This window comes from Dipodomys ordii, unplaced genomic scaffold (assembly GCF_000151885.1).
Source record: "Dipodomys ordii isolate 6190 unplaced genomic scaffold, Dord_2.0 Scaffold164, whole genome shotgun sequence".
NCBI classification, from domain to species: domain Eukaryota; kingdom Metazoa; phylum Chordata; class Mammalia; order Rodentia; family Heteromyidae; genus Dipodomys; species Dipodomys ordii.
The window spans coordinates 341,359-354,518 of NW_012267380.1; the positions used below are offsets into that span (position 1 = coordinate 341,359).

Below are 13,160 nucleotides of genomic sequence, written 5' to 3' on the forward strand. Positions count from 1 at the left end.
CCCCGCCACCTGCCCCTCCTCGGTTGTGAGGCTTGAACTCTGGGCTTGGGTGCTGTCCCTGTGCTCTTCAGCTCAAGGCGAGCACTCTACTGCTTGAGCCACAGCACCACTTCCAGTTTTCTAGTGGAGATAAGAGCCTCATGGACTTTCCTGCCTGGGCTGGCTTTGAACCGTGATCTCAGATCACGGTCTCCTTAGTAGCTAGGATTACAGCTCGGGACCTGGGTTCTTTTTTATTTATTTATTTTTGGGTCTGGTTGTGGGGCCTGAACTCTGGGCCTGGGCGCTGTCCCTCAGCTCTTCAGCTCAAGGCTAGCGCTCTACCACTGAAGCCACAGCGCCACTTCCAGCTTTTTCTGTTTATGTGGTGCTGAGGAATCGAACCCAGGGCCTCATGCATGCAAGGCAAGCGCTCTACCACTGAGCCACCTTCCCAGCCCCATGGACCTGGGTTCTTAAACAATGACTTAAAGCAAGTAGAGGAATGCTGGTGAGCTGGTGAGCACTGGCCTCCGGTGGGTGAATGCCCTTGGCAGTTGTCTGGACGGTGCTAGCACTGCACTCAGAGGTGTGATCACTGAGCTGTCGCACTCACACAGACTGCAGCCGGCCCTCCTCCAGGTCTCCTGCCCTGTGACTGGCTGTCTTCTCCAGCTTTGGTCATTTGTTCCATCCTGGGTGGTGTGCATGTGCTGGGTGTCCCTGTGTGTCACCAGCTGAGGCCCGCTCCCAGGGTCCCCCTCTCTTCCAGCTGTCACCGCGTCTGCCCGGCTGTGCTGTGCGCTGGTGACCCCCTCATTCTCCTTCCGCCCAGGATTTTTGTGGCCCTCCCCTGTCCTCTGCTTTCTCCCCAGGGAACTCCCCTGTTCTTGGCCCTGTCTCCCTTTGCCCCTCCCCTCCTCCATCACTGGCTGGCCTGTCCGGTGAGCAGGCGGATGTGGGTTGATACAAGAGCCAACAAAGCCACCACCTCGCCTGCTTCCGCCCCAGCCTGCGGCGCTGGCCTCAGCAGGCAGGTATGCAGGCGTGAGGAGCCCCCACATCTCAGGTAAGCCTTTCCTAGGGGTGTCAGGAGTCTGGGTGAGGCAGAGGTTCCCAGGGGTCCCCTACACCCCAGGAGCCTTGGCCGAGGTGCCTGTGCCAGTGTCTGGGCCCTCTTGGCCCTATCACGCGCAGGGCCACCTGCTCGGGGGTCAGGACACTCAGCAGTCCTGGGAAGCCCAGGCCCCCCTTGGCAGCTCTTTTTTTGGGGGGGGGTCCAGTCATGGGGCTTGGGCGCTGTCCCTCAGCCCTTCAAGGCTAGTGTTCTACCACTTGAGCCACAGCACTACTTCTGGCTTTTCTTTTTGCTTATGTGGTGCTGAGGAATCGAACCCAGGGCCTCAGGCATGCAAGGCAAGCGCTCTACCACTGAGCCACCTTCCCAGCCCCTCGCCCTGCTTGGCGGCTTTATCGCACTGTCTCTTGCCTAGGGCAGCTGTGCCAGGCCCTACCTGGTCAGTGGAAGGACCTGGCCCATGCCTGTAACTAATAGGGTCTGAGCAGGCGGCAGCCACAGCCCCAGGGGCTGCCTGGCTCTGGCCACCCCAGCCTCGCCATCACCACCATTGGCTTGAGACAAGGATTGCCAGGTCCCTGCCCAAGCCTTGTCCCCCTGGCCATCTGGCTACCATGGGAGTTACCTGGACAAAATTGCAGGTTCCAGGACTGATGGTACCCCAGCCTCTGCGAGAGATTGGGCCCCAGTTTCCCCATCTGCGCTGTGGAGTACAGCACAGTGTTACAGGTGGTTTCTGAGGACCCTCCAGGCTGTTGCTGGGCCTGGCTGGGCGCCTGCACCGAGTCAACCTTGCTCATAAGAAAACTGCACACTTCCCCCCCAAGCTATTTTGGCCACAGAACCGCAGGACTGTGGCAGCCGTTCCCCTTCCTCTGCCAGCCCCTTGGGGCCTTGCTGGGGCCCCTAAGCCCCAAATTCTACTCCTTCAGCCCCTTTCTCTCAATCCAGAGAGAGGAGAAAGGACAGTGATGAAGGTGATTTATTCAAGTTTTTTTGTTTGTCGGTTGTGGGGCTTGAACTCTGGGCCTTGGTGCTGTCCCTCAGCTCTTTAGCTCAAGGTTACCACTCTAGCGCTTGAGCCACAGCGCCACTTCGGTTTTTCTGAGTGGTTTATTGAAGATAGTCTCACAGTCTTTCCTGGGGGGGAAGGAGGGAGAGTGGTTTTGAACCGTGATCCTCAGATACCATCTTCCTGAGTAGTTAGGATTACAGGCGTGAGCCATAGCACCCAGCTAATCAGTTTTATGTTGAATTCTTTTATTTGAAGTTTGAAAGGAAAGAAGTGTGGCATTTGCCCTCAGCCTGTCCTGTGCAACATAAATGCATGTGTGTGCACAGCTGCACACACACAAGTAGGCATACCACTTACGGGCTTGAACTCAGGGCCTTGAACTCTTCCTTAGCTTAATAGCTTTTTTTTTTGGTTCAAGACTGGCACTCTACCTTTGAGCCCAGCACCACTTACAGGTTTTTTTTTTGCTGTTGGAGATCAGAGGCTCATGGACATTTCTGCTGGGCTGGCTTCAAACCATGAGCCTCAGGTCTCAGCCTCCTGAGAAGCTGGGATTATAGGCATGAGCCTCAGTGCCCAGCCTGTCTATCCTGGGTTTCAATCCTAGCACTGTATGAACTTGAAACACCTCTCTCAGCCCAGAGTCCCACCCGGTCTGGCCACCATTCTCATCCCCAGGTGACAGTGCAGGGCAGTGTCACTGTTTCCCCTGACAGACAGTGTGGGTCATCTACTTTGCTTGTGTTTTTATGCTGGTCCGAGGGCTTAAACTCAGCCTCAGAGCCTTGTGCTCTCCATCAGCTAGTGTACTATCGTTTGAGCCACGCCTCCACCCTGACTTTTGGCTGACTTTTCTGCCACCATTTGGTTGGCAGACAGTGGCTGGAGGATGTGTGGGCAAAACCAGGGTTGGGGGTGAGCAGCTGTGGAAGAGCTCATTGGGCCCAAACCTTCCAGCAGGTGCAAAGCATAATAGGGGCCGGGCTGGCTGGCTGCGCCTAGAGCACCGTGTGACATTGCAGGTGGGACCCCAAGTCAACATGAGCGGGGACACAGAGCTGCTGTGGCTGGCGGCAGTGCTGCTGCTGCTTCTGGGGGCCACCACTGGGCTGTGTGCACGCTGCTTCCACCCAGGTAGGGGCCACGGGGCCAGGGCTGGGCACAGAAAGCAGGGTGGCTCTGTGCTACCCCAGGGAACAGGGGTCTGCTTCCCTGGGGACCGCAGTTCTGCTGGGTCACGGGGTCTCTCGGGTCAGAAAGTTGCTCTGGGCAAGGAGGGGATTCTGCTGCCCATGACACCACCTTTTCCAAGCTGAATTCTCCCTTTTTGTCCTCCCTTTCCCTACCCTCCTCTCTTCTGTTTTTTATTTTTATTTTTTGTTGGTCATGGGGCTTGAACTCTAGGCTTGGGCACTATCCCTGTGCTCTTCAGCTCAAGGCGAGCACTCTACCACTTGAGATAAGGGTCTCACAGACTTTCCTGCCTGGGCTGGCTTTGAACTTCGATCCTCAGATCTCAGCCTCCTGAGTATTACAGGCGTGAGGATTACAGGCGTGAGCCACTGGCACCCAGCTTGGTTGTTTTTTGTCTTTGATTTTTGACATGGAGTCTCACTGTGTGGCCTGGGCTAATGTCAAGCTCTCAATCCTCATGCTGTGCCCCAGCCTCAGTTTCCCCAGGTCAGGGACACTTGCTAGTGTGGACTTGTTTCTGCAGGGGTGAAGAGGGCAGAGAAAATCTACCAGCAGAGAAACGTGTGAGTGGACTCCTGTCCCCAGTCCCGTGTACTTTTGTGCCTGGGGAGCATTGCCCCAGGGACCCCCCTCCACACCCCCCAATAACACCCACTCCATGGTAGTCGGGCTGGGGAGAAGGGGTGGGAGGCCAGGTCCCTCTGACTGCAGCTGGGGCTCTTCTGTATGTGGGGACAGGAGAGGTACACAAGGCTAAAGGGGCTGGGGGGGGGCTGTCCCTAGGGAGGACCCTGCCCCCACAAAGCACCGAATACCCACTCAGAACACTGCCTAAAATTACCCAGGTGTCCACACAGCATGGTGCGATCTACTACACACCTAGTGGGCACACACACCTACCTATGGGGCACACCAAGTCACTCTCACCCCCTTGCTCATTTCCTTTTTCAACTGAAAGGGCATGATGAAAATGGGACTTCCCCACCCCTGCCCGCCCAGGGCTGGCTGGAGCTTTATGGCATTTCTTTTAACCACTGCCTCTGTCCTGTCTCTGGTCCCCTGTCCCCTGGGCCCCTCTTGTCTTTCTCTCCCTCCCACCCAGTGATGGGTCCTAGATAAACCCCAGCACGTGTGCAGCATAGAGGAGCTGCCCTCTGTCCCCTCCCCAGGCCTTTCCTCCCCCATCTCTCAGCTGACACCAGGGTCTCCACTCTACTGCCTCAGACACCAAGCCCAGGATGCCATGCGTTCAGTGATCCCCAGCTCCTGGCAGGCTGGGCCAGGCACCCATTCTGGTCCAGGGGAGGGGCCGGAACCCTGCTCTAGTAAATAGTCAACTGGCAAGGTAGCTTCCATTCTCTAGGGCAGAATTCTATGCAGTAGAAAGACAGGACATAAGTGGGTCCTACCCCTGTGAACAGATTCCTTAAAATCTGACCACTGGTATCACATGGCGACACCTAGGTACAAGGCATGCTGGGAAATGTCTTTTAATGGGGTACTGGGCTACGTGGATAAAACTCCATTCCATGCTGGAGATGGGTGTGGCTGGCAGCTGGGGTCCAGCCCAAGGCCTTGTCTTTAGAGTGGACACCTGGGTGGAGGGGCCCAGGACACAGAAGCAGGGACCAGGGACCCCAGGTCTAAACCGCCTCCTCCCCCCAGTCCCTTTGGTCCCTTATCCTGGCTCAGCACAGTACCCCCCTCTCCCCTTCGTGTTTCTAGACAGGGACATGGTGAAAGCTTCGAGGTGGCCCAGACCTTTACCTGTGAGTCCCCCTCTCCCCGCTCCCAACGGCCCAGGGCAGGGGTGGGGTTGGGTCCCTCATGTTCCCTTGCTCTGAGGCCATGGGCCAGGCCTGATAAGGTGAAGTGACAGGTGAGGGCCAGGCAGGCCTGGGGGGCCCAGCCAACAGGTGCCCCTCATCTTTGCAGTGGTCCAGCAGGTGTGTCCAGGGCCCCTGAAAGAAGCGGCAGTCCCCAGGTAGGCGTGGTCTCCATCTTGGTTCATAGGGGTCAGCCCACAGGAAATGAGGGGGGGGATCTGGGCCCTGCAGGAGGCTGTGGACTTGGGGGCCTCTCACTGTGTCCCCTCAGCTCCAACCCACACCCCACAGGGAGAACGAGCTGCAGCTCTCCTGCTATGAGGGTGAGTAACACCTGTTGGGGCGGGGGGGGGTGGCCCATGCACACACATGCACAAGCACATGTGCACACACAGCAAGGCCCTTGCACGGGCTCTGGCCACAACCAGGTGGCAGTGGCAGGCCAGGTGGTGGACAACTTGAGTCTGTCTTCTAGATCCCAGCTCCCTCAGGTACCAGAACTTCAGCAAGGGTGTGTGGTGGGGATGTCCTCTCCCAACCCCCCCCCCCATGCAGCCCGGGAGCCGGGAGCTGACTTCTGCCACCCCATCCTCCAGGAAGCCAACGGGAGCCTGATGCCACCTACATGTGAGTGGCTTCTCTGCCTTGTCCCCTCCTGCCCAACCACTACCACCCTAGCTCCTGGAACTCACGGGGACTGCGATGGGGCCCTGCTCAGGAGAGGGGGGCCCTTTGGGAAAACAACTCATCCCACATCATCCAGAGTCAGGTTACAAGCAGGCCATGGTGCTGATGCCTGTGGTCTCAGCATCCAGGGGGCTGAGATAGTATGATCTCTAGTTAAAGGTAGTAGGCTTTTTTTCTGTCGACAATGATGATAGCCTGGTGCCAGTGGTTCTCATCTTTAATTCTAGAGGATCATGGGCAGAAAACTGAAGAGACTCCATTTCCAAAATAACTAGCGACAACTTGGCTAACATGGAGGCACTAGCCAAGCAAAGTGCCAGATCCTGAGTCTAAAGCTTGGTACCAGGGTTGGGGTTAGCTCAGCAGAAGAGCAAGGCTCTGAGTTTGGTCATCCCCTCCGAAAGGGGGGAAAAAAAAGCCAAGCAACAAAAATGTTATGGGGTGCCCAGCTTGGGGTGTCTCTTCATTTTACAAGTCGACCAACTGGCTGTCACCTCACCCCTCCCACACCCACACTGGCCTGCCCAGTGACCCATGCCGTGCTTTCTTGCCCAGAGAATTCATGGCGGCGGATGATTACAACTGGGGGCGCTTGCAGAAGTCCTGGGGAGGTGAGGCGGACAGCATGGCTGGACATGTTGAGGGGGATTGGCCCAGGCCCAGGGGTCATCAGGTGTATGGGTGGGCAGGGCAGGGGGCATTGCCAGCCTGGAGGCAAGATGTTGATGGAGGACAGGAGCAGAGGGGGATGGGGCACCTTGCACCCCAAGGCCGGCAGCTCCCTGGGGGTGCATCTGGTACAGGTTGTTTGGGCACCAGGCCCGTGACACCTGTGCTTTACAGAAAGGGAAACTGAGGCAGTGTTTTTCCATGCAGGAGCTGTGGCTTGGATCTGCCTTTGGGGAGCCATAGCCCCAGTACCTGTGCACATGACCTTGGGGTTCAGGGTTGGGGACCACCAGGCCTTCACTGGGGCTGGGGGAGTGCTGGGACCGACAAGGCCCTGTGCGATCTGTGCTGCCCTCTTCCCTGACAGTTGGCAGCAGCGATGGCAACTCCTCTGATGGCAACTCCTATGAGAATGTGCTCATCTTCCAGCCCAGAAGCCCTGGTCCAGGAGAGCTCTCCATAGGAACACAGGCCGGGGAGGGACCAGGTGGCCGTCCATCCCCACTGTGTCCCACAGATGGAGAGGAGAGTGACTACCAGAACTCCACATCCATCTACCAGTGGCATGAGTCGGCAAGGACCTTGGGTAGGTGGGCACAAGGCTGGCCTTCGTAGGCTTCTCCTGCCAGCCCAGCTGATGCCATGTGAGGCCTGGTGCCCCAGGGGTCCCCTGAGATGCTTGGCCTCTCAGCCCAATCCTCCAGGCGTGGCCTCCACAAATCCCAGACACAGATGACCTGAGCTCTGTGCTATGCATGTGACAGCCCCCTCTCCTTGCAGGGCAAGTGTGGGGTGCTGTGTGCAGGATCCCAGCAGGAAGCCCGGACAATGATGAGCCAGATTATGTGAATGCCTAGGGGAACGGAGAGAAGGTAGGGCCAAGGGGGAGCACACAGGACCCCACACAGGAAGAAGGAGTCCACCGGCTCGCAGCTCCAAGCCCCTGAGGGGGACTTGCTGTGGGGACACACAATGTGCAAAGCACTCACACATGTGTGTGCACGCATGCGTGCAGCACTGGGGCTTAGACTCAGGGCCTGGACACTGTCCCTCAACTTTTGCACTCAAGGCTAGTGCTCTACCACTTGTGCCACCTCTTTAATGGTTACCTGGAGATGAGTCTCATGGACTTTCCTGCCTGGGCTAGCTTCAGACTGTGATGCTCAGATCTCAGCCTCCTGAGTAGCTGGGACTTCAGGCATGATTGTAACTGGGTCTTCTTGGTTGAAGGAGCTGGAGGATCCAGGAACTCCAGGGCCTCCAGGCCCTGCCAGACTCCTCTGGACGGGCACCAGCATACCTGAGCTCACCTCGCACAGGGAGACGAACAGCCTGACGCCGCCACCTCCTGCTGCTGCCCTGGGCCCCTGGGACTGGAGCCTGCTGGCTCATGGCTCTCCCTGTGGTGGATGCCTAGGTCAGGCTGCATGCCACTCCCCAGGTCTAAAACACTGACAGTGTTGGCACTTGTCTGATCTAGGAACACGATTCTCCCATCTGTCTCCCAGTAGCTGGAATTACAGGGATACACCACCACAGCCACCCACCCTGTCTGCTTTTGTGCTTTAAATCTCAAATTGTTTCACTGATGTTGGCCGCTGGAAACCAGCTTGTACAGCTAACTTGTATGGATGGATCGTTATTTAAATATCAACGTAGGGGAATCTCAGCACATTTCTCCTGCTCCTTAACAAGCGTTACCTGAGCTCGGTGGGCTGGTCAGGGAGCTTGAGTGCTCCTGAGCTCTTCAGGTTTTATTGGTAGGTGGTGCTGGGGACTGAACTGGGCCTCTCATTAGGAAGAAAGTGTCAGGGCCCCTGGGCTGGGCTGGGCACAGGCATGGAGGGAAGGAGGTCACTCCACTGACCTCTACAAACTACTGCTTGGGGAACAGGAGGGGCCCAGGCCCCCCAGTCCAGCTCTCTTCCTGGGACACCCCAATTCTTTCCAAGAAGAAAAGAGTGAAGTAGGAAATGTGAAGTCCTGCCCTGGAGCTGGGCCCCGGCACAGGTCCCAGATACATCTCCCCTCTCCCCATGCTGGACAGCGTCCAAGCAGAGGCCAGCCTTGGGGCTGTCTCTATTTGAAAGATGGGGTGACATTCTTCCACCTTCCAGAAATGAACACTGAGGTAGGTGTCCCAGTGTCAGAAAAACGATACCCTCGGGTCTTTGGCCTAGAACTTACTCAACTCCAACCTCTCCCTCCTGACAGCTTAGATGTGTGCTACTACATCTACTGTGCAGTAGATGGTGTGTGTGTGTGTGTGCGCGCCTCAGTCCTGGGGTTTGAACTCAAGGCCTGGGTGCCGTCTCTGACCTCTTTCAAGACTAGTGCTCTATCACTTGAGCCTCAGCTCTACTTCCAGCTTTTCGGCGGTTCACTGGAGGTAAGAATCTCATAGACTTTCCTGCCTGGACTGCTTTCAAACCTTGACCCCCTCCTGCCCCCATGTGCACGTGCAGAGCCGCAGTCATGTGGCAGGGGGCAAACGGCTTTATTAGGTAAAAGGCTGGGGAGATGCCACCCACTCGGCAGCCACCACCAGAGGCCCTCCGTGCCAAAGGACTGTGGGACTCCAGCACCTCAGGACAAGGACTTTGTTTGGAGACAGGGTCTTGTGATGTAGCCCAGGCAGACTCAGCACTCCTGATTCTCCTTCCTGCACCACTCAAGTGCTGGGATTACAGGCATGTGCCATGACACTTGGCTGGAGGAGGATGCTTCTCATTGACCTGTGACTTTGCCATCCTAACTGGCCACTGGAGCCATTGTCTTCTGACACAGCCTTGCCAGGAGCCCAGCCATCTGCAGGAGGGAGTTCACACCTTCTGCCACTTTCATGTGTGTGTACCCGATTTCCTGAGAAGCAGACCGCAGCAAATGGCATCAGTAAACCAGCCTGGCATCATCTGAGCGAAGGCTGTGCTCCACAGAAGTACAACCAAGCTCCCTCCCAGCTGGAAAATGAGAGCAAAGGAGAATCCTGGAAGGATAATGGTATTTCTTTAAAAGTATTAAAAAAAGAAAAAAGCTAGGCAATGGTGGCTCACACCTGTAATCCTAGCTACTAATAAGGCTGAGATCTGAGGCTCATGGTTCAAAGCCAGCTTGGCCAGGAAAGTGTGTGAGACACTATCTCCAATAAACTACCAGAAAACCAGAACTGGCATGCTGTGGTTCGAGTGGTAGAGCACTAACCTTGAGCTTGAGGGATAGTGCCCAGGCCCAGAGTTCAAGCCCCACAAAAAGCCTAGGTTAGAATATCTACAAAATATATACCTGAGCCAGGTATGGTACCACATAGCTGAAATCCCAGCTACTGAGCAGAGACTGGACGGATCATGGTTTGAGGCCAGTTTGAACAAATGACCCCAATCTCTTTTTTAAAAAATGGTTGAGGGGCAGGGAAGGTGGCTCAGTGGTAGAGTGCTTGCCTTGCATGCATGAGGCCCTGGGTTCCATTCCTCAGAACCATATAAGCAGAAAAAGCCAGAAGTGGCACTAGCTCAAGTGGTAGAGTGCTAGCCTTGAGCTGAAGAGCTGAGGGACAGCACCCAGGCCCTGAGTTCAAGTCCCATGACTGAGAAAAAGAAAAAAAAATTGACAATACTGAACTAGATGCTGGGCAGGCAGGTAGCTTACCACTGAGCCACACTTCCAGCGAGACCTACATTTCTACCAGAGTCTGGGGCATGGTAGTACACCCATGTACAGAATCCCAGCCACAGTCCTTGTCTGGGCCTGAACCCAAGAAAAGCAAAAAGCAGTGGGGTGGCTTGTGTAGGAGAGCACGGGGCTAGTAAACCCCATTCACCATGTGTGAATGTCTGCAAAAGAGGCAGCGAGGCTGGGGACAAGCATCCTGGGTGTGCTCAGACCAACCTTGATGAACTCCAACTTCAGGTACTCGGCCATGGGGAAAGTTTTACACACTCGGAAGATGTTGCCAATGATGTCCTCAGGGGAGTAGCCCAGGTGCCACAGGTGTGCCAGGATCTAGGCAAGAGGGCATGGAGAGACATCACGGCACCAGTGCCAGCTCTACCAGCCCCTGGCTTCCCCCTGACGGAGGCCTGGTGAGCTCACTTGGTGCAGCGCCTGTCCCCATCCTCAGGAAGGAGGGCAAGTGATGATTAGAGACGCCTGCTTCCGGCCCAGGTCCACATCTTAAAGCAACCGTGGCAAGGAATGCGGAGTCCCTGACCTCGGGCAGTGCCTACCGCACAAGCCCGGAACCCGGGGAAGGGCCGGGTGCTGGCACTGACCTTGTATGCCTCATCAATGTTGGCATCCACGCAGTGCTGGATCATCTCCTTCACCAGCAGCGGGTGGGGCTCATCACAGACCTGAGGGGCCCAGGGGGCGTCAGGGATCCGAGGCTGACCCACCCGTCCCCTCCCCTCCCAAAGCAGCTCCACCCTAAAAAGCTGACAGCAGACTCAGCACTAGCACCGGCCATCACAGATGGCCTGGGCCATGTGCAAACAGCCTGGAGGCGTCGGGCTGCTCTGTGCGCCTGGTGGTGGTGCAGGTACCCGCTCTCCCTGAGACCCCAAAGTGGCCCTCAGTTCTAACTAAGAACCCCCACTCTCCAACCTCTGCCCATGGTGCCACACACCCACCCTGGCTGGCGCCATGGTACCTGGCTCTCAGTGGCTGCTGAGGTAAAAAAAATGGCCAGAATCCATTGCAGCGGTTGCTAGGCAACCTTCTGGCAACAGGATTATATACCAACGTGGTGACTTTTTTGGTAGGTTGTGGGGTTTGAACTCTGGGCCTGGGCGCTCTCCCTTAGCTCTTCAGCTTATGGCTAGTGCTCTACCACTTGAGCCACAGCGCCACTTCCATTTTTCTGGTGGCTAATTAGAGATAAGAGTCTCGCAGACATTCCTGCCCCAGCTGACTTTGAACCATGATCCTCAGCTCTCAGCCTCCTGAGGAGCTAGGATTACAGGCGTGAGCCATGGGCACTCGGCTTAAAGTTATAGACCACTCTTGGGGTTTTTTTGGCTGATCGTGGGGCTTGAACTCTGAGTGACTTTTTTTTTTTGAGACAGAGTCTCACTACACAGCGCAGGCGACTCGCCCTGCGTGCTGGGATTACAGGAGCCCCCATCATGCCCGGCCTGTGAAGTCCACAGAGCCCCCAGCGCGGCTCTGCACCTTGAATACATTCTCGCTGTTGATAAAGCCAAACCCGGAGAAGGTGGACTGCAAGTTGTTCAGCGCCTGGGGAGAAGGGGAAGCGGTGTGAGCCCCACGCACTGCCCCGTCCACGTCCCTGCTGCCCAGCCCAGTGCAGTGCCCCGTCCACATCCTTGCCGCCCCCAGCATGGCGCCTGTCTGCACCTGCCGCATGTCCCCTTGGGCCGTGAAGATGATGGCCTCCAGGCCGTCGTCGGTGTGCGGCACCCCTTCCTTCTCCAGGACGCTCAGGAGCCGCGCCAGCACCTGGGCGTCAGTGAGCTTAGTGTAGCGCAGCACCGCACACCGGGACTGGATGGGCTCTGCGAGGAGAGGCAGGAGTGAAGGGGGTAGGGGGGACACGGAAGTGAGACACCATGTGTCCCCAACTGCACAGCCTCCCAGGCCTGGGGACCCCAGCCCAGTTCTTTGTGTGCTGTGCAACTCCAGACAAACCAGCAACCTCTCGGAGCTTCCCCATCCCCCAGTGCTCCAGGTATATTCAGCAGAGGAGCCTCGCCTGACACACACACGGCCCAGGGGAGCCCGAATCCCAGGGCAGCCCACACCCACTCACCGATGATTTTGTCGGAGGCGTTGCAGGCCAGGGCGAAGCGGGTGGTCTTAGAGTAGATCTCCATGGTCCTGCGCAAAGCCTGCTGGGCCCCATCTGTCATGCTGGGACAAACACACGCCACCATTGTCACCTGCAGCCAGAACCTGGGACAAACCTTCCCCCCCCCAGCATGACCCAGGGCCCCCTGACACATCCACAGCCCTGGACAGCACCACAGCTACAAAGAAGGTCACAATGACCTGGGCAAGAGACTGGGAAGGTGGCTCAGTGGTAGAGTGCTTGCCTCGCATGCATGAGGCCCTGGGTTCGATTCCTCAGCACCACATAAGCAGAAAAAGCTGGAAGTTGCGCTGTGGCTCAAGCGGTAGAGCACTAGCCTTGAGCTGAAGAGCTGAGGGACAGCGCCCAGACCCAGAGTTCAGGCCCCATGACCAACAAAAACAATCAAAAAAATGACCTGGGCAAGGTGCATACAGACCATGGATATGGCAGAACAACCTTCCCAAACAAACCAAAACCAGTCTGCTGCCAGGCATGATAGTGTACACCTGTAGTCCCTGCCAGGAGACTGAGAGGACTGCTTAAACTGAGGAGCTCTGAGGTCAGCCTGGACCACTTAGGGAGATCCTTATCTCAAAACATGAATAAAAACTATATCCAAATAAGAAAATACTAATGTAGCTCAAAACATTAAAGAAAAACCAGGCCAGGGGCCCGGGGCTCACGCCTGCAATCCTAGCTATTCAGGAGGCTGAGATCTGAGGATCACGGTTCAAAGCCAGCCCGGGCAGGAAAGTCTATGAAACTCTTACCTCCAATAAACCACCAGAAAACCAGAAGTAGCGTTGTGGCCAAAATGGTAGAGTGCTCACCTTGAGCAGAAAAGTGCCAGGACAGCACCCAGGCCCAGAGTTCAAGTCCCTCACGACTGACCAAAAAAAAAAAAAA

General features: G+C 56.4%; 2 protein-coding genes across 3 annotated transcripts in view; one reads left to right on the forward strand and one right to left on the reverse strand.

Moving 5' to 3' along the window:
* The first annotated feature begins 972 nt into the window (after nt 1-972).
* Lat2 (linker for activation of T cells family, member 2) overlaps nt 973-13,160 on the forward strand; it is a 17,634-nt gene continuing 5,446 nt past the window's right edge. Inside the window, exons 1-11 of one of the 2 annotated variants that reach the window (XM_013033225.1) lie at nt 973-1,048; nt 3,095-3,206; nt 3,790-3,829; nt 4,992-5,035; nt 5,202-5,250; nt 5,384-5,415; nt 5,689-5,719; nt 6,335-6,390; nt 6,816-7,034; nt 7,229-7,320; nt 7,679-8,070. In XM_013033225.1, the coding sequence (XP_012888679.1) occupies nt 3,113-3,206; nt 3,790-3,829; nt 4,992-5,035; nt 5,202-5,250; nt 5,384-5,415; nt 5,689-5,719; nt 6,335-6,390; nt 6,816-7,034; nt 7,229-7,305 (642 nt within the window). In that variant the 5' untranslated portion in view covers nt 973-1,048; nt 3,095-3,112 and the 3' untranslated portion in view covers nt 7,306-7,320; nt 7,679-8,070. Of the gene's footprint in view, nt 1,049-3,094; nt 3,207-3,789; nt 3,830-4,991; nt 5,036-5,201; nt 5,251-5,383; nt 5,416-5,688; nt 5,720-6,334; nt 6,391-6,815; nt 7,035-7,228; nt 7,321-7,678; nt 8,071-13,160 lie in introns of those variants that run through there. The other variant, XM_013033226.1, reaches the window with a different exon arrangement.
* The window catches only part of Rfc2 (replication factor C (activator 1) 2, 40kDa), an 18,736-nt gene continuing 14,508 nt past the window's right edge, over nt 8,933-13,160 (reverse strand). The window contains exons 5-10 of the mRNA XM_013033227.1: nt 12,213-12,313; nt 11,801-11,958; nt 11,615-11,680; nt 10,717-10,797; nt 10,334-10,447; nt 8,933-9,310 (exon numbers count right to left, since the gene is read on the reverse strand). Coding sequence (XP_012888681.1) covers nt 9,200-9,310; nt 10,334-10,447; nt 10,717-10,797; nt 11,615-11,680; nt 11,801-11,958; nt 12,213-12,313 — 631 coding nt within the window. The 3' untranslated portion in view covers nt 8,933-9,199. The remainder of the gene's footprint in view (nt 9,311-10,333; nt 10,448-10,716; nt 10,798-11,614; nt 11,681-11,800; nt 11,959-12,212; nt 12,314-13,160) is intronic.